General features: G+C 42.2%; 1 protein-coding gene across 10 annotated transcripts in view; it reads right to left on the bottom strand.

The window, feature by feature from the left end:
• APBB2 (amyloid beta precursor protein binding family B member 2) overlaps positions 1–25,557 on the bottom strand; it is a 256,229-nt gene that overhangs the window by 156,006 nt on the left and 74,666 nt on the right. For 2 of the 10 annotated variants that reach the window (XM_023753626.1, XM_023753625.1), the window contains one exon: positions 5,389–5,457. The exons of the other annotated variants lie outside the window; for them this stretch is intronic. In XM_023753626.1, the coding sequence (XP_023609394.1) occupies positions 5,389–5,407 (19 nt within the window). In that variant the 5' untranslated portion in view covers positions 5,408–5,457. The remainder of the gene's footprint in view (positions 1–5,388; positions 5,458–25,557) is intronic. 10 annotated transcript variants of the gene reach the window in all.

Raw genomic sequence — 25,557 nt, 5'->3', positions numbered from 1 at the left:
CAAGGTCAAAACACAGGATTAGTGACATTAAAAAAAATTTTTTTTAATTTGATGGCATAAAAACCAACACACAGGTCTAGAGCCCAGAAATAAACCCATTCATCTATAGTCAATTAAATTATCCAAAAGAGCCAAGACTATACAATGGGGAAAGGACACTCTCTTCAATACATGGTGCTGGGAAAAATGGACAGCCACATGCAAAAAATGAACCTGGACCACTCTCTTACACTATACACAAAACTTAACTCAACATGGATTAAAGACTTGAAAGTCAAACCTGAATCCACAAAAGTCTTAGAGGAAAACATAGGGGACAAGCTTCTTAACATGTCTCGGTGATTTTTTTTTTTAATTTGACACCAAAAGCAAAGGCAACAAAAACAAAATAAACATGTGGGACCACATCAAACTAAAAAGCATCTGCTCAGGAAAGGAAACCAACAACACAATGAACAGGCAACCTATGGAATCTATGGAGGGGGAAAAGGAAAGAAATACCCTGAGAGGGGCTGTAATGAGGGTGTTCGGTCTTCAGTACAAGGGTGGTTCTGCTCCTAGATTTCTGGAAGGTGGATAGGGCCCAAGATTTTGCCATCACCTCCCCCTCTATTCATCATGCTGTTCCGAGTGTTACCTATCAAGATCCAACATCAATTCCAGAGGATCAATTCCTATTCCAGAGCTAGATATAAGTTCAGAGTTAAGAGTATTGCAAGAACTCCCCTGCAGGATGGAGAAACATCTATTATAACCTGGCATGTATTTCCTCCTTTTCTGATAAATGTCCCCAAATTTTTCCTGAGGAATCAGCCTTCCTCCACACCCATTCAACAGGTTTTTTGGGGTGTGTACCATGATCACAGATACAGTCCGCACTGCTGAGGACACAGCAGTGAACAAAACTGACGCAATAAAAATACCTGCTCTCACGGAAATGACATTCTAGGGATTCAGCCCCTGGGTTCCAGGCAGAGGTGACTCCACCCCTGACTTCATGAGGCACCAGGCCCAGGCCCAGGCCCAGCCAATCACAGCAGCAAATCCCCATGGCAGTGGTGCCTGGTTCAAGGAAAAGCATGGGACCCCCACTCAGCCCATCCTAAGACCTTTGCCACAGTGACCGGAAGAGAAGTGCTCTCTTTTCCCTTCTTCATAGAAGATAGAAGCTTCAAGGAGTTACCATGGAAGGAACCTGCTTCTTGCATAAGCATGAACCGAACACATGGGCAAGTAGAGTGAAGACACAGAGAGAAAGTGAGCAGGCTGCAATGACATCGCTGGAATCCTTAAAAGAAGCTGTGTCTGAAACACAACACCCAGGAACTTCTAGGGCAGCAGTTCTCAACCTGTGGGTCGCGACCCCTTTGGCGGTTGAACGACCCTTTCACAGGGGTTGCCTAAGACCATCCTGCATATCAGATATTTACATTACGATTCATAACAGTATCAACATTACAGTTATGAAGTAGCAATGAAAATAATTTTATGGTTGGGTCACAACATGAGGCACTATATTTAAAGGGACAGAAGGTTGAGAACCACTGTTCTAGGGGAGTGATCGGCAAACAGTGGCTCGGCAAACCGCGGCTCTGGAGCCACATGCGGCTCTTTGCCCCCTTTAGTGTGGCTCTTCCACAAAATACCAGCTCTTCCACAAAATACCGACTTCTGCGAATGGGCCACGAAGTTTCAATCGCACTGTACGTACATGCCCGCACGTGGTGTTCTGTGGAAGAGCCACACTCAAGGGGCCAAAGAGCCGCTTGTTTCTCGCGAGCCGCGGCTCACCGACCACGGTTCTAGGGTATAGAAGCCAATCAATTTCTTCCTTATTTTTTTTGCTTAAACCACTTCAAGATATATTTTCTCCTTTTAGCAACTAAAAGAGCCTTAGTTAATATACAAAGTATTTTTTAGGAAGCCTAAACAGAACTAGGTAAGCCAGGGTCATTTTAATTCCATGGCTAACAAAGCTTTCCTCAAACCCAGAGTCACAGAGGTCCCAGCACCAAGCTGTGACCCCATAACTCAGATGACATCCTAATACACCCCGTGCTGGAGCCTGTAGTTAAACCTGCTCCCCCTTCTCTTTCCTGAGACCTCGAGCCTTCTGTCAACGAAAAAATTTGTCAGAAGTGACAGGAAACTCCTCTCTTCAATAACCCGCTGCTCTTTCTCAGCTCCCATGACATGCTTATAAAATTGGAAACTGACAAATGGTCCCGGGTTGATGAATGGGCCCAGGGAAGCCCGGCGTTGGGCCCACTCTTAAATGAGACTTCACATTGTCCTCATTTTTATTTCTTCTGCTGTACAATTTCATTTCCACTGAGGAGTTAACAGCAAAACTTCTACCCTGAGGGATGTTGCCTTTTGAACTAGACCTCAAAGTATTAAGGAAATGAAACAAACTCAGATTATTTTTTTTCTTTTAGGAAAGAGAGGCAAAATAAAGCTGGTTTCCTGAAATTACTCATGAAAGTGAACTCTCCATGTGACCAAAATGATAAGAACTTCTCCATGAACAAAAGAGGAAAAGGTCACTGGAAGGCAGCGTGGGCCACGGGCTCAGAGAGATCACAGGATTCGTACCTTGGAAGTTTCTAAGCCAGGAAGGCAGCTTCACACAGCTGGTTCACAGGGCGACTTCCCCAGGCTCTTTGAGATAAAGGGGAGATTTTAAGAGCTGGGTCTAAACCACCTAAGGGTTTCCCATTCTCCACTCAACTTAATTGCCTGAGGGCTCACTCTGTTCAACATCCCCAGGGGAATGGAGGAGAGTCAAGAAAGGTGTACCAATTGCTTTCCTTCAAGAAACTCCCTCAGATAGGGCAGCGAGAAAGAATTTATTAAACAAACTCACAATGGCTAAAGATAGAGGGGCTTATAAGAAGACATTAGGGATGAGGAGAGAGGGTCAGGGAAGGCTCCCACCCAAAACACAAAACAACAACAATAACACAGGAAACAGCGGAGTTGGGTCCTGAAAGGTGGGTAGGAGTCCGCCGGTCGACAAGGAAGAGAAGCCCCCAGATGGGGGAAAAGATGGCAAGGCAACATCACACCTGGTAGATGCGATGACTGATTATTTGGGAAACACAAATCAGAATATGTGTATTCAAGTAAGAATTAAGACATTCGGAGCATCACCTTGGGATATGATACGCTGGCCCCAAGGATATTATCGCTGCTCAATTTCTACGTTTCATCATTTTCATCGTTTAGAAGAGCTTCAGTGTCTTCTGAAGATGAATGTTTTTTGTATTTTCTTTGTTTTTGTTGGTGCTTTTTAAAAACATTTTAAAAAGTATATTTTTGTTGATTTCAGAGAGGAAGGGAGAGGGAGAGAGATAGAAACATCAATGAAGAGAGAGTCATCGATAGGCTGCCTCCTGCACGCCCCACACTGGGGATTGAGCCCACAACCTGGGCTTGTGCCGTGGCCGGGAATCAAACCATGATCTCCTGGTTCATAAGTCAATGCTCAATCACTGAGCCACCACGGCTCTGGATGTTTTTGGCCAACTCTGGTGAACATAGTCAATGATCAAGCCTGGGAATACTGATTTAGGTGAAAAAAGTAGTAAGCTATAATGTACTGATGCAGGTTTTCTGGAATAAGCTAACCTCAAGTCAATTCAAAAAAAAAATTAAACAATGAAAGAAGCTTTAAAATAGGGAAGTTACTTGACTATGTCATAGCTAAGACCTATTCGGAAAAGACACCCAAGTTGAATCTTGAAGGTTCAACAAGAATTTTGTAAGCAGATAATGGTATAGATTTTGGTATGTTTGTTTTTGAAAAGGTTCTCAGTAGTCACAGCTCCTAAGAGTGGAAAATGGGATTGAGGCGTACCTTATTCCACTTATTGGTCCAGACTCTCCCTTACTAGCTGCCATTTAAATTTTTTTTAAAAAGGGGGGCTGGAATATGATATTCCACTGAAGAAAACTGCTTTCTTGGCAAAATTTGTTACATTCTATACCAATGCATGATAGTAGTAGCTCTTATTGAAAAACCATGCTGGATAACAGCTTCATTACCTCTTACATAACTACCAAGGAATAACGCAATTTGAGTACCAACAGAAAGAATGACTAAGTCAGCATAACCAAATACAGTGGTCATAAGAAATCTCCACAGCTATTTGATTAGTTCACCCCCATTTAGAGGAAAACACATCACTTTATATATTTGCAAGCTTAGTTCCTAAAATGTTTCCATATTGAGTCTATCTTGCAAATGTAATAAAAAGAATTTTAATGCTAAAGAATTCCTAAAGGGATTTATTCTCAACACTTAAAATGTACTTTTAAAAGGACATGCATGTTTGCCTGATTTTCCAAAATTAACATAGCTATTCAAATATGTATTTACAAAGAAAATCTACTCCCTGGCCCCAAATTTTCACAGTACAAATTAGCTAACCTCTAAGAATCACCTTGAAGTTCCTAATTTTCCTCTGTGAACTTAGGTGTGCCATACTGGTTTTGGCTGAGTTTTGTAAATAGGACATTCCTGCTTATATACCTCTACTGAGCCTAGTGTTTATTCTATTGTTTAATTTCAGTTCTCTGTTGAAATGTAACATGCAGTGTTATATAAAGAAAAAAAAAGCTTTGGCCTACTTAATGAGTTTAATTTAAAATTTAGGGACATCAATATCTATTTATTTATGGTTAAAATTTATTTCTTTAAAAACTCAAAATTCTCTGAGTGGCATGTAGCCTAACAAACATGGAATCCACCCAGATGTATCTCCCACTTACAGTCCTCTACTCTGTTTAATTCCAAATGTTACTGCCATTGCTTTTTCCTTATTATATTACTGTGACGCTAAGAATTAAATCCCACACCATCTTGTGTGTAGACTAGCATCCATCATGTCACAAAGAAAAGAACATACAATAAAATTAAGGTGATTTTTCTTAGGGCCTGAAATTAATCAGCACCAAATACAAAAGAATCCCGATTTGAGGAGCTCCATTCCAGGCAAAACCCACAATGGCTAAGATGCTGTTTATAGAGACTCACTACCAACAGCTCCTTTCTTCACGTTTAACAGTTCGCAGGCTATAATGTGAAATGCTAGATGGCAAAGTGTGATAGTTTCAATTTCCATTATAGTCAACTAAAATATTTTCACATTATATTAGTAGAGTTGTGCAATTATTACATGAATACAGTTAAGTCCAATTGATTCTCCTACTTTATTTTAAAGATTCATCTTTCTATTACATTAGTGAAAAACAATGAAAACCTAAAACATATTATTTTAGCAAATCATATGTTTAACATCAAAACAATCATCTATCATATATATTTGTTAAAGTTTCAATATTCAACTGCTTGTCTGCATTGAAACATGTGAAAGTGTATCTGACCTGGAAGTACTTCTGACATGGATCGCTGGACGTCAGCAATGGTGCAGGAAATGGGTTATAATTTGAAATCTGAAAAGAGGGATCATTTGAGAAATTAAAACCCCAAATAACAAAGCATATAAGGAAAAAAGCATATCATTGAAAATCCTTCCAAAGCTGTTTAAAATATTAAAGAAATTTTGGCAGATAATGTCCAAATTTTTGTTTATTTAGGTGCTTATACCACTTTTGACTAAAATTTGAATTCCTGCTCAGCCCCATTTCCCAGAAACATTTGTGATTATTTTTTTTTCATTCAAGGCTTATGTTTATCTATCTATCTACCTATCTATCTATTTGTCTAATATCTATCTAAAGTTTCCAATGCTTTTTCTCATTAAAAACACACAATTCAGAAGCCAATAAGAAAAAAAACTGGTACATTTCACCATATAAAAATTTAAACCTTCTGTTTAGAAAAAAAAAGGCTATAAACATAGTAAAGACAAAAAAAAATGAAAAAAAAACACACACCAAAAATGACACAAAAGAGTTCATTTTCTTTACATAGAAAGAACTCCTTCAAATTATTAAGAAAAGTATGAGCAAATCTACAGTAAAATGAGCAAAGAATAGGTACAAGTCCCAAGAGAAACACAAATGTCCAATAAACGTATAATAACTATCCTCCCTTGAAACTAAAAAATATGTAAATTTAAATAATAATGATTTATTGGCTTTCCTATATTAGACTGCAAAGACTAAGAGGCTTGATAACATATAACCTAAGGCAAGGACACTGGAAATAGGAGTTATTAAACTTTGCTGGTGGGAGTAAACACTGGCAAAACTCATTTAGAAATATCTGAGCAAATTACAAATATATGAACCCCACTGCTCAGCAATTCCATTTCTAAGAATTTATTTTAAAATTTGGAATATATATTTTATAAATTTTATAATTTATTTTATATTGATTTCAGAGAGGAAGGGAGAGGGAGAGAGAGAAACCTCAATGATGAGAGAGAATCACTGATGGGCTGCCTCCTGCACACCCTCTACTGGGGATCGAGCCCACAACCTGGGCATGTGCCCTTGACCACAATTGAACCTGGGACCCTTCAGTCCACAGACTGACACTCTATTCACTGAGCCAAACCAGCTAGGGCAAGAATTTATTTTATAGATAAACTCACATGGATTCTATTGTTCTAAAAGCAAAAGATCAGTAACAACCTAACTGTTCTTCAGTGGACAGCTGGCTCATTCAATTATGATACTTCCATATAATGGAGTACTGTGCGGCCAGTAGGAAAAATGAAGCAGATCTACGTGAGCTGATGTGAAAGGGCTTGCAGACAGAGCACTGACAAGTGAATGGCATGCATAGCACAGCGTGACTGAATTTGAGTAAACTCTTTAAGGCATATACATGTGCATACACACACGCTTGTGCACATGTGCGCGTGCACACACTCTTGCATTTACATAGAACATTTCTTAAAGGAATATTAACGAACTAAATACTACGGTGGTATACTGCCAGTTTACCAAATTAGATGCATAATAAGGAAAACTGGAAACAGGCCTTATTTTCAATGAATTGCTATCAGAAATGTTACTCAGAATGATAATCTGCTTTATTAATTCAAATGCGGATACTGCAGTGATTCCAATTATATAAAGTACAAAAACAGGAAAAACTTCTCTATGTCAGGATAGTGGTCTACCCTGGAGGGCAGGAAAGGGGGAGAAAGCAGGAGGGCAGCTTCCAGGATATTGTGATGGTCATGTTCTAGTTCTTGATCTGGATGTGAAAATTCACCACGCTGTTCCCTCGTGCCCATATTTCAGTATGTTTATTACGCTTCTGTGATATGTTAAAAGAAAAAGTCAAATGATGGAGGTTTACTAAAGCATTATTTAAATGGAGACACTTTATATAGGGGTTCGCAAAAGTAGGTTTACAGTGGTGAGTACACGAAACACAGTTTATTCTTGTATTATTATTTAAGAATTATTGCATTATTTATTTGTATTACAACTATAAATCTAATTTTGCCCACCCCTACATTTGCAAACACTAAATCCTAAGCTAACCTTTCCAAACTAGTAACCTTTAATGGGTATTACTTCCAACTTTATGATTCAGATAATGACCTGACAACCTGGTCTACTGGCCCACAATACATTTTTTAATCATATTTTCACATATTGTGGGTATGGCTCATTGCTCTGCTATAATTAAAAGGGTGGGTTTATTTTTAACTGTCCTGAAACAGCAGGAGATGCTTCCTCCATCATCTCTGCTTTTGCCCTAAGCCTTTTTCAGCTCCTTAAACGTATTTCACAATTCAATTTTCCTTTTTTCTAGCTTTTGTCTTCAGTGCACCTTAAGTTATAAGCAGAGACAGATGTGTGGTGATAGGCGTTCCAAGAAAATGAATACCAATCAAGTAGAAGAAAGTAAGAAAAGGCATACTTACAGGAGGATTTTGAAAGGGCTTGAACAAAACCTCAAAATCAGCATACTTTTTAGTACGCGTAATTTTTAAAATAAAATATTCCTTTTTTCCCCCAAACAAACTCCAACGTCTATAAAGTTCAGAACTGGACAATCTGCTAAACACTTCATATTTTAAATGGCCCTGTGGTATTATTACCTGACCAATATTTATTCTGTATTCTCTATGGGCAGGGAATACTTTAGTGAACAAGAACACCTTACCCACATTCATGGATTTTATAGCCTAGTCAATGGCTATTAATCACTAAATTACTCAAATCAGTGTATACACACACTTTGAATCATTATAAAGGCAGTGTTTATTAAAATACATTTCATTTTCAAAACTGAGCTATCAGCTGTCAAAGTGTATATACATTTTGGGGGGACACCCTGTATGTTTCAGAGGAAAAGAACCCTGGGAAAATATAATGATGGGGCATGTATACTTCTCTGAGAAAGTAAAACTCAACTAAAGTTGAAGACTACCTAGGATTTAGCTACGTAAGTACTTATTAAACCCCTACTATGTGCAAGGCACTCCCCAACCCTGAGAATAAAGCACAAATATGCAGAGCTATTTTTCCCTAGGCACTGGTATCCTTGATGAATAAATCTTAACCTAATAAAACAGTTTCCAAGGACTTTGTGGCATGGACTAAATCTAATCTATAATAATAAAAGCGTAATATGCAAATCGACCAAACGGCCGAACAGGAACAACCATCCGGACTCCGGATGGTCCCGGATGACCTTCCAGACGAAGCCAGGGCTGGCTGTGAGGGCTAAGGCAGCAGGGGCTGCGAAGGCCTGCTTTTGCACAAATTTCATGCATCGGGCCTCTAGTTAAATAATAATCCGAGAAAGTATAAAAACAGTTAAGTTTAGTATTAAGAATAATCGTAGCTGTGCTGTCCAATGTGGAAGCCATAAGGAGCAACAGGGAGTTACAAAACACCTAAAAGATGACTAATGCAATTGAGAAACTGAATTTTTAATGTTCTATAATAATAAAAGAATAGTATGCTAATTAGACCGGACATCCTTCCAGGCGTCCTTCCAGATGACCTTCCGGACAAAGCCAGGGCTGCAAGGGAAGCCCAGGTCCTGGGTGCCTGCCAGAAGCTAGAGGGAAGCCTGGGTCCTGGGTGCTGGAGGGAAGCCGGTGCTGGCAGCGGGTGTAGGAAGGCCTACTCTTGCAAGAATTTCATGCATGGAGCCTCTAGTTTAATTATAATTAACTAATATATAATCTATAAGCTAATCCATAGGAAGCATTTAGGTCAGCTTGGAACCTCCTGGGTAGTAAATCTACTTTTCAACTATAAACTTTATGAAATCTAAATACAGATCCAGTATTTCCAATGAACATTCTGCATCCGGGTTGACTGCTGTAAGTGTAAACCACATGCTGTATTTGGAGACTTTGCATAAAAAAAGTAAGGTGTTTCAGTAATAATTTTTAAACATTGATTACAAGTTGAAATAATATTTTAGATACTGTGAGTTAAACAAAACAGCTAAAATTAATTTCATTCATTTCTGTTTTTGAAAGTGGGTACTAGAAAATTTCCAACTTCCATGATTTTCATATCATGTGGCTCATATGACATCTCATTTGGTGAAGTGCTGATCTAGATAATGCAGACAGATTCTGAAACTTTATCCTAATCCAAATATTGTCTACCTTTCCATTAAAAGCAAAGACAGGCACAAATGCTAGCTCAGCTGTAAAGCTAGAGAAGGTTGGCTGGCATTCAGAACAAGTGCCTTTGCTTCCTGAAAAACCACATATGAGTTCAAAGACACCCGGGAAACAGGGTAGGCCCTACAAGCTCCTCATTAATACAGCTGTGATTAGCCCCGTCCAGGTGGCTCAGTTGGTTAGAGTGTAGTCCTCATACTCCAAGATTGCAGGTTTGATACCCAGTCAGGGCACATACAAGAAGCAACCAATGAATGTATAAATTGGTGGAACAACAAATCAAAGAGTCTGTCTCTCTCTCTCTCTCTCTCTCTCTCTCTCTCTCTCTCTCTCTCAAAATTTAAAACAAAAGAATGCAGTTGTGATTTTAAAACAAAGCTTAGAACTGCACAAGTGAAGCAATCTAGCAACAACAGTTTCCTTTCCAATAGCATTTTTGTGTCCTGGAATGACACAAAACTTAAACAAAGGAGTGAATAAATAAATTCAATACCCACTTGTATCTTATTTTGGTATAATATGCTATCTACTTTTTCCCCCATTAGACACCAATACTAGTATATAAATTTGAAATTATATATTTATTCAATGTATTATATGATAGCCCAAGCTTCAGTCTTTTTAAAAATATGTATTTTTATTGATTTCAGAGAGGAAGGGAGAAGGAGAGAAAGATAGAAACATCCATGATGAGAGAGAATCATTAATTGGCTGCCTCCTGCATGCCCCCTACTGGGGATGGAGCCCGCAACCTGGGCATGTGCCCTGACCAGGAGTCGAACCTACAAGAATATTTGGTACAGTATTTGCAAGCTTTGTAGAGTGAGACATTCTTTGTCACACAGATTTGTCTTGGGTACTGCCAGACACTTACCATCTCTGGTCTCCATCCCCCCAAATGCAAGTAATGGGTCCTGTAGATACCTCCAACCCTTAATTTTGAAAAGTCTAACCTCAGCCGAAACCGGTTTGGCTCAGTGGATAGAGCGTCGGCCTTAGGTTCTATGATTGTGAACCAATACTAATGTCGCAAGTGTGTCTTATTCAACTGCAAATTGTGGTTACCAGCAATCTGACAGTGACTGTGAGAACCAAATGAGATATGACAGGTGGCTTGCTTGCTTTGCTTAGTGCCAAACATTCAATAAAGGTAACCGCTATTACTATTGTTATAATTATTATTTTTCTTACCCACATGACCTGTTTTCTCAAAGAGGTTGTAAGATTTCTGAAGAAAAGCAAAGTCTCTTGGAGACCTTCGCACATTCACCCTGAGTATTCAATAAACGTAGGCGGGCTACACCCTCCATCTTCTTTCCCTGCCCTGTCCTGCTGTCTTGTAAAATGTTTCACAAATGATAAGCTGAGTCCAAGAATGGAGCTCAGCACTGCAATTATAATGAAAACTTTCTGTCATTACTGAAATCATTATCATAACTGCCGAGCACAGACAGGGCTGTCAAAAACTACCGTCTTACCCTTGCTCTTGAAACGATACAGGGTGTATTAGTGGATAAATACTTTTTAAGTAGACTTTGCATTCCAGGATTAGACCTGTCTCCTAATTCACAGTGACTCAATCTCACTTTAAGGGTTTAAACATTTTCCCCTGAGGAACTTAATTTCTATCCAGATCTATAAAATGGAGCAGCTGCGTCAGATGAGCAGGGTTTCTTCCAGTCAGTACCCACCCCATCTAACATTTACTGAGCACTTATACTAGGTACTGGGCATTGTGCTATGTAGGAATTTTATAAGGATTATCACTTCCAATCATCCCATGACAGAGGTACTATTATTACATCATGTTTACTAATGGGGAAACTGAGGCACAGGGGTTAGGTAACCTGTCCAAGGTCACATGGAAGGCAAGTGACAAATCTGGTATCAGGACCCACATCTCTTTGCCTCCAAAAAGCAGACTCGTGACCTCTATGCCATGCTTGTCAGGACTCTTTCTCTTGAAGTTGACTCAGATTACCTGAATCAATTAATTCTGCAAGACACTTCTTGCCACATTATAATTATTTTGAAGTTTATGTCCAACATCCTGATAACCAGTTAAACTACAAAGGGGCTCTCTTGCTGACAAGCAAAACCTAAGTCCCCTTTTTCCTTATAGCTCAAGACAGTAAAATGAAGTACATTTAAGAACAAGTGTGTGAAATTTTAGCTCACTCGGGGGGGGGGGGGGGGGGGGGGGAGTTCCAAAGTCAAAAAATGAAGCAAAACTCGACAACAAACTTACTTTGAAAAAATCCTTTAAGTTGCCTACTTAGTACAATACGCACAGTTTCCGTTAAACAACTAAGGTATGTGTAACTTTATGATGCATACACAATGAAGAGTGTTTAGTGAGTATGCATATGCAAATTTTTATTTCAGTAGTTTATTTCTGCAGAGCAGAGAGAGGCGTGGCATATAATATCGCACTCTACGGGGATAAACTTGATTTTTAAGAAAACTTTTGAGATGTAATTACTAGTAACAATTTCCTGCCATCTGCACACCTGGTGCTGCATAGCTGCTGCTGAGAATCACTGTTCTGGAAGAGCCTAAATTTACCACTTATTCTGACTTACAGTAGAGAAAAAGCAATAGGTGCAGGGATCTAATCCTGTCTGTAATGTCTACAGCTTAAGGAAAAGCAACATTTAAGGAGTTTCATTTATGATTCTAGCTCTTTACTTTCTTTTTTTTTTTTTATAAATGCCACTGCACTTTTTGTTTGCTTGGCTTTTTAAATTTGTTTTTCAATTGCAGTTGATATTGTATTAGTTCCAGGTACACAACATAGTGACCAGGTATTTACATACCTTAGGAAGTCATCACCCAGGTAAGTTTACTAGTAGTACCCATCTGACCCTATACATAGTTATCTAGCTCTTCATCTTTCTTGATTCATTGTTCTCAAAGCCAGATTTCGAAATCAAATCCTAAAACACTGTCAAACAAAGAAAAAGATGCACAGAAGGGAAAACCCTGTATCCAGAAATGAAACCCAGGGGAAAACACCAACTGGAACAGAAATACTTTCAAGATAGAACAATGAAAGTGAGTTTTTCCATGCACGAGTTACCTTTATAACTCTTAACAAGCCATTTTTTAAATGAAGCAAACGCTTGGTCCTCACTTTCCATATTTCAAAGGCAAAACAGCTGCAGTTTTGAAATAACAGCAATGTCTAATGCTTCTAAGAAGTGCTAGCTTAAAATATGCTGCTGGGTAGCAATGGAGGGCGGCCTGCATTAATGGCCTTACTCAACATCTTCTCTGTGACCTGGCTCCCTGCTCGCTAACTGCAGTCTCTTCCCACTGGCTCCGACCTAGCTGTGTGACTTGCTTTGGTCACTAGGTTATTAGCAAATGAAATGACACAGAAGCTTGAAAAGCATGGCCCGTTTCCGGCCCCAGGAGAAAGAAAAGATCTGTGCTACTACCTCCAGAACACCCCCAGGCTGGGCTGCTGGAAGGAGGTTGGAGACTTGGGTAGGACCCCTGAATCCTCTTGGCCACGGCCGGCTTAGACCACCCTAACTAAGCCAGCTGACCATCAAACACACGCGAGAGCACTGCAAAGACCTGCACACTATACCGGCAGCCGACTGCAAGCACATGGGTAAACCCAGCAGAGATGGTAAGAATCACTCAGCCATCCTGTAGATACTAATGACTATGGTCTAAGTCACTAAATGTGGGGGTGGTTCCTTATGCAGCATTATTGTGGCAACAGGTAAGTGATACCGTAATTATACCCACAACAACCAAAATGATATAAAAGAAGAGCCACTCGGATTAAACCGAAATCAGTGCAGGGAAGGGCTGATGCTATGTGAGAATCCTGCTGTAGGGAAGCAAGTTCTTTTTCTTAATGTTAAATTTCTGTTTTTTTAAATTGAGGTAACATTGATTAATAACATTATATAAGTTTCAGGTGTACAACATTATAATTCAATATCCATATACACTGTAGCATGCTCACCACCAAACATTTAGTTTCTATCTGTCACCATATATTGACCCCCCCTTTACCCATTTCATTCTCCCCCCAACCCCTTCCCCTCTGCTAACCCCCATCTGCTGTCTGTGGAAGAAGTATGCCTGCCCCAGATTACATGGGGCTGTCTTCCTGAAAGGAGACTGCATCTTGATCTATACTGTTGTTCATTCCCAACCTACAACCACGTACGCTGTACACATGAGAACATCTCATGACAGTCATTTTAGGAATTTTTCATAAGGACATATAAGCAACATTACTTCTACTAGGAGCAAAATCGGAAACAAGCAAAATGCCAGTCAATAAGAGACGAATTAAATAAAATATCACATCTGTACAGTGAAATGGATTTCATCATTTAAAAGTGAGATTGTTTCTATATGTAGTTATGTGGAAGGCCCTCTCTTAAATATTATTGAATGAAAAATCTATCTATAACAAATATGATGAGCATATTGGAATTCCACACACAGTGCTTTCAACTTTTCAGTATGTTTGAAAACTTGTCACAACAAAAAGTTGGAATAAAGACAGCATGTATAGTGTTATTCTTTCATAAATTTAAGAAAAATTTTATGGTATTAAGTTGTATGAAATTACGGAACACTAACAAGATTAAATTCCATATAATTAAAAAAAAGGATAATGAACAGATTGATATCCTTACAATGAAAACATGACAAAAAGACATGTCCTTAAACAATTAAAATTATAATATATTATTTCAAAATAAGGTAAAATAGATTATTTTAAAAATTATACAAGACATGAAAGAACAACATACATCTGCATTAGAATATACAGACAGTTCCCAACTTATGATAGTTCAACTTACAATGTTTTTATTTTATAGTGGTGCGAAAGTGATATGTATAATAAACTACATGAGATATTCAATGCTTCAGTATCAAATAGGCGGTGTGTTAAATGATTGTGCCCAACTGTAGGCTAATTAGTGTTCTGAGAATGTTTAAAGTAAGCTAGGCTAAGCTATGATGTTTGGTAGGTTAGGTGTATTAAACACATTGTTGACTTACTACATTTTCAAATACTCTGGGTTTACTGGGACATAACCTCATTATAAGTCCAGGTGTATTGGTGTTAAATTAATTTATATCATCTATTTAATGGCTCTGTCTCCCCATTTGGAAAAGCCCCATGAGGGCAGGGACTATGTCTGTTTCATTTATGAATATACTAGAGGCCCGATGCACAAAATTCGTGCAAGGGGCTCGGCCCTTGCAGCTGTGGCTTCATCCGGAAGGTCGTCCAGAAAGATGTCTGGAAGGTCGTTTGGCTGTCTGGTTTAATTAGCATATTATGCTTTTATTATTATAGACTAGAGGCCCAGCGCACCAAATCGCGCGGCCCCACCCACCCACACGTGCCCCGCCCACCTGCACACCCGCCGGCCACCAGCCTTGCTGCAATCGGAGCCTGTGGGCCGCAGGGGAGGGACCGAGAGGTGCTCCATGCACTTCATGGTGACCGGTCGTTTGGTCATTTTGGTTGTGATGCCTCTGGCCTTTTATTATTATGACTAGAGGCCCGGTGCACGAAATTCGTGCACTGGGGGGGGGGGTCCCCCCTCAGTGTGGCCTGTGCCCTCTCACAGTCTGGGAGCCCTGGGAGGATGTCCAACTGACGGCTTAGTGAGCTAGGAGGGCGGGTTTAGCCGCACCCCCCGCAAGGTTCAGTGCACTTCTGCTGCAGAGACGGCGCCACTACTGTCAGGGAGGGGGTGTTGGGGGGGGGATGAGTCTGACCCTGAGGGGCCACTTAGGCCTGCCTTCACCCGGGTCTGGAGTTGTAGGGAGGAGAGGCGTGCCTGGCCCCAGTGGGGGGGGCCCAGCAGTGGCAGGCCACAGGCCTCGGGTGCCTCGGGGGCGCTGATGGGTTGTCGCAGGCGTGCTATTGTTGTGGGTGCCCCTGGCGGGGGTGGCAGGGGAAGAGATTGGGAGTCAGAGATACGGGCTGCAGCTACCCCCAAGGTTGGGTCTTCTCCTGTCTGGTCAGCCTCCCCGTCCCCCCGGGGGTATGTGGGCTGCGGTAGGGTGTCCGTGCAGGGGGATTGGAAGAGCTCCCTGTGGCCACTTCCTCTTCCTTCTTTGCAGTCCGGGCTCCTGTCAAGCACTCTCCTCAGACCCCCGGGAACTTGGCTCTGGCCGCCCTGCCCCTCCATGGCTCCCTGCAGCCCCTGCCCCACTCGGCTTTCCTGGCCGCCCTCCTGCCAGGAGGGTGCCAGGATGCCCTGCTGTGGGGCCACCAGAGAGTATGCGCTAAGCCTTAGCTAAGCCCCCAGCCCGCCACTTGTGGGCCCCGGGAGTGTGGCGGAGGCCGCAGCGCATGGCAGGTAGGCCGGGGGCTTAGCTAAGCCCCTGGCCCTGCACGCGTGGGCCGGCGGGCCCCCCTCTTTGCTCTTCGCTCACCACGCCAGCCTTCGCTCGCTGCTCCTGCCCGGGGCCAGCCAGCTTCACTCCATAGCTTGGCACCTACATATGCAAATTAACCACCATCTTTCTTGGCAGTTAATTTTCATATCACCCTGATTAGCCAATGGGAAGCGTAGTGGAGGTACGGTTAATTACACTTTTTTTGTCTTTTATTAGCTAGGATTTCCAGTGTCTGGCACATGGCAGACTTGTTTTTGTTTGTTTTAACACTTGGAGTGCGGGTGAATTTCCCGCCAAAATATAAGATGGCTCTGTCTTTTGGTTTTGTTCCATCCACCAAAAGGGTGGATTACAAACTGCAAATTAACCGCCATCTTTCTTGGCCGTTAATTTTCATATCACCCTGATTAGCCAATGGGAAGTGTAGTGGAGGTACGGTTAATTACACTTTTTTTGTCTTTTATTAGCTAGGATTTCCAGTGTCTGGCACATGGCAGACTTTTTTTTGTTTGTTTTAAATATATTTTTATTGATTTCAGAGAGGAAGGGAGAGGGAGAGGGAGATAGAAACAACAATGATGAGAGAGAATCACTGATTGGCTGCCTCCTGCACACCCCTTACTGGGGACTGAGGCCGCAACCTCAGCATGTGCCCTGACTGGAATCGAACTGTGACCTCCTGGTTCATAAGTCGACGCTCAACCACTGAGCCACACTGGTCAGGCCATTGCAGATATTTAATAAATAGTTCATAATGGAATAAGTAGAAAAAGTGAATCAAAATGTTCACAGCAATAATCTCTGAGTGGCAGGATTTAGAAAAATGCCTTCTAATGTTTTATATGTTGATGATTTATGTAAATTTTTTATACTGAGTATGAAGCATTTTCATGTTCAGAGCAAGAGTTATTTTCAACTTGATAGAAATAAAGTTTGTACATGAAGTTATAAATGTACATACCATATAGTTTTTAAAATAAAGAAAGGAAGAATAGCACCCCCACCCCGCCCTACCCTCACTGCGTATGTCTCCTATTCATAAGTGAAGGCTCCGGTGTAAAAAGTGATAAAGCTGAGTTTTGCTAGGGGAGACTAGATTTAGAGTTTGTGAATAGGAAGACAGCAACCACCGCCCTCTACTTTCCATGTTATGTTTGATAGATTTTACTCTGTAGCTCAGAGAATAGGATTTCTCATAGTGAGAGGAAGGGATTAAAAAAAGCAAAGAACCCGGTTGTGACAGTTTGGCACTATATGGAAAATGGCTCACAGTGCCTGCAATTTCTGGAACAAAGATAACACCTTTTCATAAAATCTACACTCCAAGACATCCCCAATATACAACCAAGAAAAGCCGATAGCAGTGAGGCAAAAAGCACCAAACAGAAAAATCCTAAACAAGAATGAGATGAAGCCTTAATTTGTTTAACTGGGCCCTCATATATCTATTAGGGAAAACACAGGAGATGAGCGGGCCTCACAAAGCAGATGGTCTTCCCTCGTTCTTTTTTTAACAAGATAATTAAAGGAAACGAACGAGAGCAAGGATCTTGTTAAATTGGCCAAGGAAAATGATTTCATCTGAATAGGATGCATGCGTTTTTGAAGGCAGGATCTTGAGTTTGCCCACAGAGCTGACACAGGTCATTTGGTGATGCCTACATTAAAAAGAGAAGCTGTTCCAAGGGTAATTGCCTCCGTGACAGTATGGGACCCCCTGCTGGGCCTTATTAACAGAAGCAAGAAGGCAGGCTGAGGGGGAACAGAGCCCTGGGGAAGGAGCACTGGAATGAAGTCAGGACACATGGGACTTGACTTTCCAATTGTGATTGTGTCACGTTAATTTTTTGAAGAGAAGCCCATTATGCATTCCTCTATCCTGTCTTAGTAGTGAGAACGAATGAGATAATGAGACAAATCTCTTATAACAAAGACTGTAAATGCAAAATTGTTAGTTTATAATAGAACTAGAGGTCCGGTGCATGAAATTCATGCACTTGGGGAGGTGGGTAATTCCCTCAGCCTGGCCTGCGCCCTCTCGCAGTCCTGAAGCCCTGAAGCCCTACCCAAAGAGGTAGGCCCTGCCCACCTGGCCTGGGCTCCACCATGGATCACCCCCGCAGAGGGAGGCCCCGCCCACCCACCACAGCCTGCCAGTTGGTGGCCTGGGCCTCCCTCTTTGGGGCAATCTCGGAACCCCCTGATTGGTCACCCTGCTGGCCAGTGGCCTGGGCCTCCCTTTGTGGAGCGATCATGGGGAAATGGTGGGGCCCCCTGACCAATTGCATCGCACCCGCCTTGGCTGGCCTGGCGCCAGTGGGTATCATAGTGTGGTCGTCCAGACTGTCTTTCAGCTGTTCGGCCGTTCAGTCAGTTTGCATATTATGCTTTTATTATTACAGATTTTGTTTTGTTGCTTGATAAAAGAGTCTCTTGTGCAGTATTAAGAATTAAAAATCAAGGGAATAGCCTGGCCAGCGTGGCTCAGTGGGTAAGCCAGGAGGTCACAGTTCGATTCCCGGTCAGGGCATATGCCCAGGTTGCAGGTTTAATCCCCAGTGTGGGGTGTGCAGGAGGCAGCCTATCAGAGATTCTCTCTCATCACTGATATTTCTCTCTCTCCCTTTCCCTTCCTCTCTGAAATCAATAAAAAAATATATATTTTTTAAAAATCTGAGGGAATGGAAATGAGGGTTTAGATGTTTTGAACCCAACAGCAGAAACTATATCCGTTTCTGCTCTCCTCTGAGCTCCAAGACAATTTGGGGGGAAAGGGGAAAGAGGGAAACAAAAGTGTACCTCAAAAGCAACTCAAGAGTCCAGGCCAGCTTCTTGGCTGAGATAGTGATAGGAGTCTGGTATCTTTCATGGTCTTGGCTGGGATTCATCCAGAAAGGGCATTGCTCTGAAACGTCATCACGTATGGCTTACCTACTCAGCCGGAATTTCTAACCAAAGCCCAGGGGATAATAGTAAGCCCTGGGTGACATTAAGTAAGTGACAGCTGCTGAGGGCTTCCTGTGAGCTAATCGTGAGCAGTGTGCACAAGCTCCCTCAGCCCCACAAGTCCTGGGAGGTAGGCACCACCATGCTCCTCATTCTACAGAGCTATAGGGAGGTGAAGAAACTTGCAACACATCAGGCAGCTCATAGGCAGCAGCCTTGGCTCCAAGCCTGGTCTCCTCATCCGAGAATCCTTAGTTTCAGTTCTATGCTACTGCCTCTTCCAGAGTTGGGTGAAACAGAGACTCCAAAGATCCCATTTACAATTTATCGCTCTCTTACCTCCTGGTTCCAGAACCAGGCAATCATAAATGGCTTCTCTTCAGCCACATCACAAAAGCAACACAGAACTTTCCTTCTGCCCTGCCCCCCAATGATCTCTGGACCTCCTTTTCTCCCCACATTCCTGAAATCCTTTCTCCTCTCCCCCTTGGACTTTTCCTGATGCTTCCAACCTCAATTCCCCAACCCCTCACCATGAAAACCAAACCCACTCTGTGTTTCAACAATGACAGTTAAATCCCATTTCAACACCTTATGTATATGCATCCATCCTAATTTCACCATACCATGGCTTAAAAGACACTTAGCAATTTTCTTAATGATAATAATGTCTAATACTCACATCACATTACTATTCACCAGGCATTGTCTTAAGACTTTATACATATTAACCATCCCAATCCTTATAACCAACCTGTGAGGAGGGAACTACCATATTCCACTTTAGAGACGAGGTAACAGGCAGTGAGAGACTAAATAACTGCCCAAGGCCACGCATCGAGCAGGTGGTAGAACTCTTGTTTTCAACCTCTCTGAACTTCAGTTCTCTCATCTCATAACTGAAAAAATATTTACCTCCCATGGTCACGCAGCAGAAATGGAACAAACATGCACAAATCAGTTTAACACATATTCCCCCTTCTCCCTCTAGTATTTCTGAGATCATTCTAAGGTACAATCCCCAGAAATTTTTAACATGAAACAGGGAGATAAGAGACGTGGTCAGTATCCTTTTAGATGTGTTTTCCATTTGTTCAGCATGACACCCCTTCCAACAAATATGACCAACCCCCACCTGCAGAGGAGAGATTAGAGAACACGTGAATGGACATTCTGCCAGTGGCTGAACCAGAATTGGGATCCACACGGGCATATTGTCTTTCCAGGGTTTTTAAAGGAGCTTGAGGACAGAGTGAGCCAAGTCCTCTAATTCCCCGCATCTTTCCTGGATAGCTGTGCCCAGAATAGTGCATGGCTGTATAATCCCATGGGCAACCCATCCTTATGTGACTCCCCAGTGCTACCTTTCCCCACAAAAGCAAGATGAGAAACCATATGCCCAGCCAGTGTGGTTCAGTGATTGAGTGTCAACCCATGGACCAGGAGGCCACAGTTTGACTCTGGGTCTGGGCACATGCCCAGGTTATGGGCTTGACCCCCCGTGGGGGACATGCAGGAAGCAGCTAATCAATGATTCTCTCATTATTGATGTTTCTATCCCTCTCTCCCTCTCTTCCTCTCTCTGAAATCAATTAAAATAAACATAAAAAAAGATGGAAAACCATAATCAAAGACAAAAATAGGTGCAGTCCCATTTACTGACCCTGTACAATTAACTCCTCTGATTTTAATAAAAGAGGGAGAGGGGGAGAAGGAATGATCGAAGGAAGGAGGGAAGAATGAAAGGATGGAAAGAAGAAGGAGACAAAGAAAAGGAGAGGGGGAAAAAATGTCCCAGACTGCAGAAATGGGAGGAAAACACACACCCAAATTGTAATCTCAATGTCCTCTCATCGACGTCAGGATTTTTCCTCCCCACAAGAGTATCATCAGCTACTGATCTTGGAACAACCTGCTGGTCCCCGGCCCTTCAGCTGGTCCTGCAGACAGGTCTCAGAGAAGACAGTCCCCACCAGGAGCACATCTTTCAGAAAGGCAGCAGGGGGCGGGGGGAATGTCCTCAGGCTGACTGGCAGGCTGAGGCCGCCACCAGAACAGGGCGTGCCCTCAACACAGAATGACCATTCACAAAGAGAACCAAGGGCCTCTATCTCTAGCCATGATCGGCTCTCCTAGCCGAAACGGAAGGGCAGACAGGAAAGCGGAAGGCAAGAGTCACTGGCAGGGAAGCTGAAACAAAGGTGCCCCCAAATGCAGGACCACACCCATCGCTTCTCCCGTTCTCACACCCAATATTCTTAAACTGGGAAGAGGACAAGTGCCTTTAAGGTCACAAACTATCAAGAAACACTGTTCAGTTCTACTGTGGACTCAATGCCATAGTAAGATGGATGAGCAGGGGAGGGTCCATAAACTCAGATGTTTGTTAGGATACACAACCGTGGATCTTTTCTCTAGATAGTTTTCCCAGATTAAGAACCACTGCACTAGTTGATCACAATGAGAAAAGAGAGCTCTGTAAAAATAAACCATCATGCTCCCACCATATCTTCTCAACTCCCCTAATCCCATTAGGCAGACATCCAAGTGATGTCCTAGTTCCCACGTCCAACTGGGGGCCTGGTACCACTAATTCATGCTCAGAGGTTGCTGGCATCTATATTCTCCTCCCTCCATTGCCACAGTCATCACCTAAGTCAAGCTTTTATGAACCTTCCTGGAGGCCTGCAATCCACCTCCTGATTGCCCGTCTGCCTTCACCCCTGTCCTCCTGTACACTCCTACCAAGTCATCTTCCCAAGAGAATCCCCCAACTCATCTTCCCAAGAGAATCCGCCACTTTTATCAGTGCCATACCCACACTACAGATCATCAAAAAGGGGACTCTAGGGCCAGACCACCTGGGTTTGAATTCTGTCTCCATCACTGCCTATGGGTGTCTCTGTGTGCCTCAGTTTCCTTAACTATGAACTGGAGATAGAGTACCAACATGAAAGGCTTGTGGGAATTAAACGGGTGAGGGCACATGAAGCACCAAGAATAGTGGTGGCACACAATCAGTGTGATATGTTAGTTACCATAGTCATCATCAACAACATCATCATCATCATTTTAGGAGCTCCCCACTGGCTACCAAATAAAATTCTAACTTTATTGATAGATCTCAAGACCCTCCCTTCACTGGCCCAAACTGGCCTGAACTAGCCCCAACTTGCCCCTGACTGCTATGGACGTAAGCCCTTTCTCTATCTCCTGATCTCGAAGGGGCACCACACTGGGTTGCATCCTCTTTACTGACCCCACTAAAAGTTTCCCACTTGCATGCTTCTATCATCTGCTCCGCCTGGATGCCCTGCCTCCTATCACTGCCTGTGAAACCCTCATCTTGCACTGCTGGTGGGAATGCAAACTGGTGTAGTCACTGTGGAAAACAGTATGGCATTTCCTCAAAAAATTAAAAATGGAACTTCCATTTGACCCAGTGATCCCACTTCTAGAAATATATCTCAAGAAAACAGAAACACCAATCAGAAAGGATATATGCACCCCTATGTTCATAGCAGCACAATTCACCATAGTTAAGATTTGGAAACAGCCTAAGTGCCCATCAGCAGATGAGTGGATTAGAAAACTGTGGTACAGCTACACAATGGAATACTATGCTGCTGTAAAAAAGAAGAAATTCTTACCATTTGCAACAGCATGGGTGGAACTGGAGAGCATTACGCTAAGCGAAATAAGCCAGTCAGAGAAAGATAAATATCATATGATCTCACTCATTTGTGGAATATAATGAACAACATAAACTGATGAACAAAAACAGAACCAGAGACATAGAAGCATCAAATAGACTGTCCAACCTATGAGGGAGTAAGAGATCAATGAAAGGACTTGTATGCATGCATATGAGCATAACCAATGGACACAAATGAGGGGGGGGGGCATGTGCTGGGGGTTGAGGGCACCCGGGGAGAGGTCAATGGGGGAAAAAAGGAGACTTGTGCAATACATTAAACAATAAAGAACTTAAAAAACAAAAACAAACATCAACAGCTCTCAACAACAAAAACACCAATCCCACCTAAGGCACTGCCATCAAGAATTCCAGAGGCAGCACCGAAGATGTAAACACATCTAGCAGGTTTGATGGCCCTGTCCCTACCTGCTCAATAGCCACTTCCTGCTCCAACTCAAAGAAATAACTTTTCTCCTCTCAGGGTTTCAGTTCTTATTTGTAAAACGAGGCATCACAACAGATGGCATATTAGGTCCTTAAGGCTGCACAATGTTTCCTCATTCCTATGGAACAGTCTTTCAAGATGCACAGGGTAGTCATATGTATTTTTATTTTTTAAATAAATGACTGAAAATATTTTAGGTCTCAAGTTCTGAGGTTATGAAAAAAGTAGGATTTTTACTAGATGATGTCTAAAATCCCTTTCTCTTTATAATTTGTTGACCCTATCACTTACAGTCCCTATTTTCCTAACAGCTTAGAAGACAATTTTCTTTTCGTTTTTTAATATATTTTTATTGACTTCAGAGAGGAAGGGAGAGGGAGAGAGAGATAGAAACATCAATGATGAGAGAGAATCATTGATTGGTCGCCTCCTGCATGGCCCCTACTGGGAATTGAGCCCGCAACCTGGGCATGTGCCCTTGACCAGAATCAAACCTGGGACCCTTCAGTCCACAGGCCGATGCTTTATCCACTGAGCCAAACCATCTAGGGCCAATTTTCATTTTATACCTTACATTATCTCCATGATGCATACTACAGAGCCATTTCTATCCCTCCCATGGAAAACAATACACTAAGTGTTTGCACTAAGTCCAAGACAATAAAAAAAAGAAAATACAAACTAATTCCCCCTACCCCTCTTTTCAGCAATTGAGAATTACAGGATAAATAGTTTTCCATAAAAGTACAAAACCAGCCCCCCAAATTTCTTGAAATTGCCAGGGTGGAACTTAGCCATAAAAAGTTTGAGAAGCAGCAGAAAATGTAATAATACCATTACCCTGAAGTCCAATAAAGCCTGTTGGAGCTTCACATTTTTAAGAAATCAGACTATTTACGCTATTACCCCTAGTACTGCTATAGTTTCCTATAGAGCCATAAATATACACAATGTAGTTCACCAGAATATTGACTAAGACTATCATAAAAAAGGCCATAAGGAAGACACTGGCCATGAAATACGCTCTGTGGTACGTGCTACAGCAGGTTCACGCAGACAAGTCCATTTATTGTGAAAATTGCATTTCTAGGTCCACAACTCATCACTTGCAACTGTGGGCAACTTTTACCATGAGTTAGAACTCTTTTTTCAGAGACTGTTTACACTCAGGCGAAAGGTCACACGGAACATCTAGGAACATTTATGAAGCCACCACAGCACACAGGAAACAGCTTATTACATCTGCATTTTCCCATTCACTTCAGTTAGTACTGTATTCGGCCTTAAGTATCAGACACCTAACTAACAACAGAAAGTAGTTGGAAGGCCGGGTGCTGGTGTCCATTCAACAGGAACAGTGTCTGAGCAGGTATTATCTCTCCATGATGCTCTCAGCTTGTCCTTCAGACTCGTCACCTCAGGGTGACAAGAGGACTGCTTGCTGTGCATTCGGGAATTTTATCAGCATTCAAGGCAGAAAGCAGAGGAAAGCAACGAAGGGCAGTGACAGGCTCATTTGTCAGGTTTTATCAGGACAATAAATGCTTTCCCAGAAATGCTTTCCCAGAAACCCTACCTCCATCCCTTAGGTCTCGCCGGCCAGACTGAGGTCACATGGCCACTAGCTAGTGGAATGCTAGGAAGTCAGGGGCCAGGACTGGTATGTTGGCTTACACCATCACAGTCTACTGTCTGCGGCTGGTCACTGTGCCACCCTGAATTAAATCCAAGTCTCTTGCAAAAACAGAGCAAGATATGGGTACTGAGTGGGCAATTCATTGTGCCTCCAACTTAGGAATAAGAAAGTCATCCAGTAAATAGAGAAGATAATTAAAGTATTTCCAGTGTTTTCTGTTCCTCATATCAAAAGTATCTATTACATATAAAGTAACATTTTAAAAAATCCCAATGCCTATAAAAACAAACAAACAAAAGCTGCTTAATCTCTAGGCTCATATGCTCTTGTGTATATACAGAGGGTGGGATAAAAGTAGATTTACAGTTGTGAGTACACAAAACATAGATTTTATTCTTATATTATTATTTATTATATTACTAGAGGCCTGATGTACAACATTCGTGCACTGGGGGGTAAGGGGGGGCAGGTCCCTCAGCCCGGCCTGTGCCCTCTCGCAGTCCAGGACCCCTTGGGGGATGTCCACCTGCCGGCTTAGGCCCGCTCCCCGTGAGGGGTCCTTAGCGCTGCTGCAGAGGCAGGGGTGGCTGCACTCGCCAGCCGTGAGTGCAGTTTCTGGCTGAGCGGTGCTCTCCCTATGGGAGCGCACTGACCACCAGGGGGCAGCTCCTGTGTTGAGCGTCTGCCCCCTGGTGGTTAGTGTGCATAATAGGGACCGGTGTTCCGCCATTTTGTTAATTTGCATATTAGGATTTTATTTTATTGGATTTCCATACGATAACTGTAAACCTATTTTGCCCCGTGTGTGTGTGTGTGTGTGTGTGTGTGTGTGTGTATAAACTGGCAGCTAAATGGTTAAAAG

Source organism: Myotis lucifugus, unplaced genomic scaffold (assembly GCF_000147115.1).
Source record: "Myotis lucifugus unplaced genomic scaffold, Myoluc2.0 scaffold_48, whole genome shotgun sequence".
NCBI classification, from domain to species: Eukaryota; Metazoa; Chordata; class Mammalia; order Chiroptera; family Vespertilionidae; genus Myotis; species Myotis lucifugus.
Note: the sequence above shows the minus strand (reverse complement) of the source record. Positions and strands in the feature narration are given on the sequence as shown.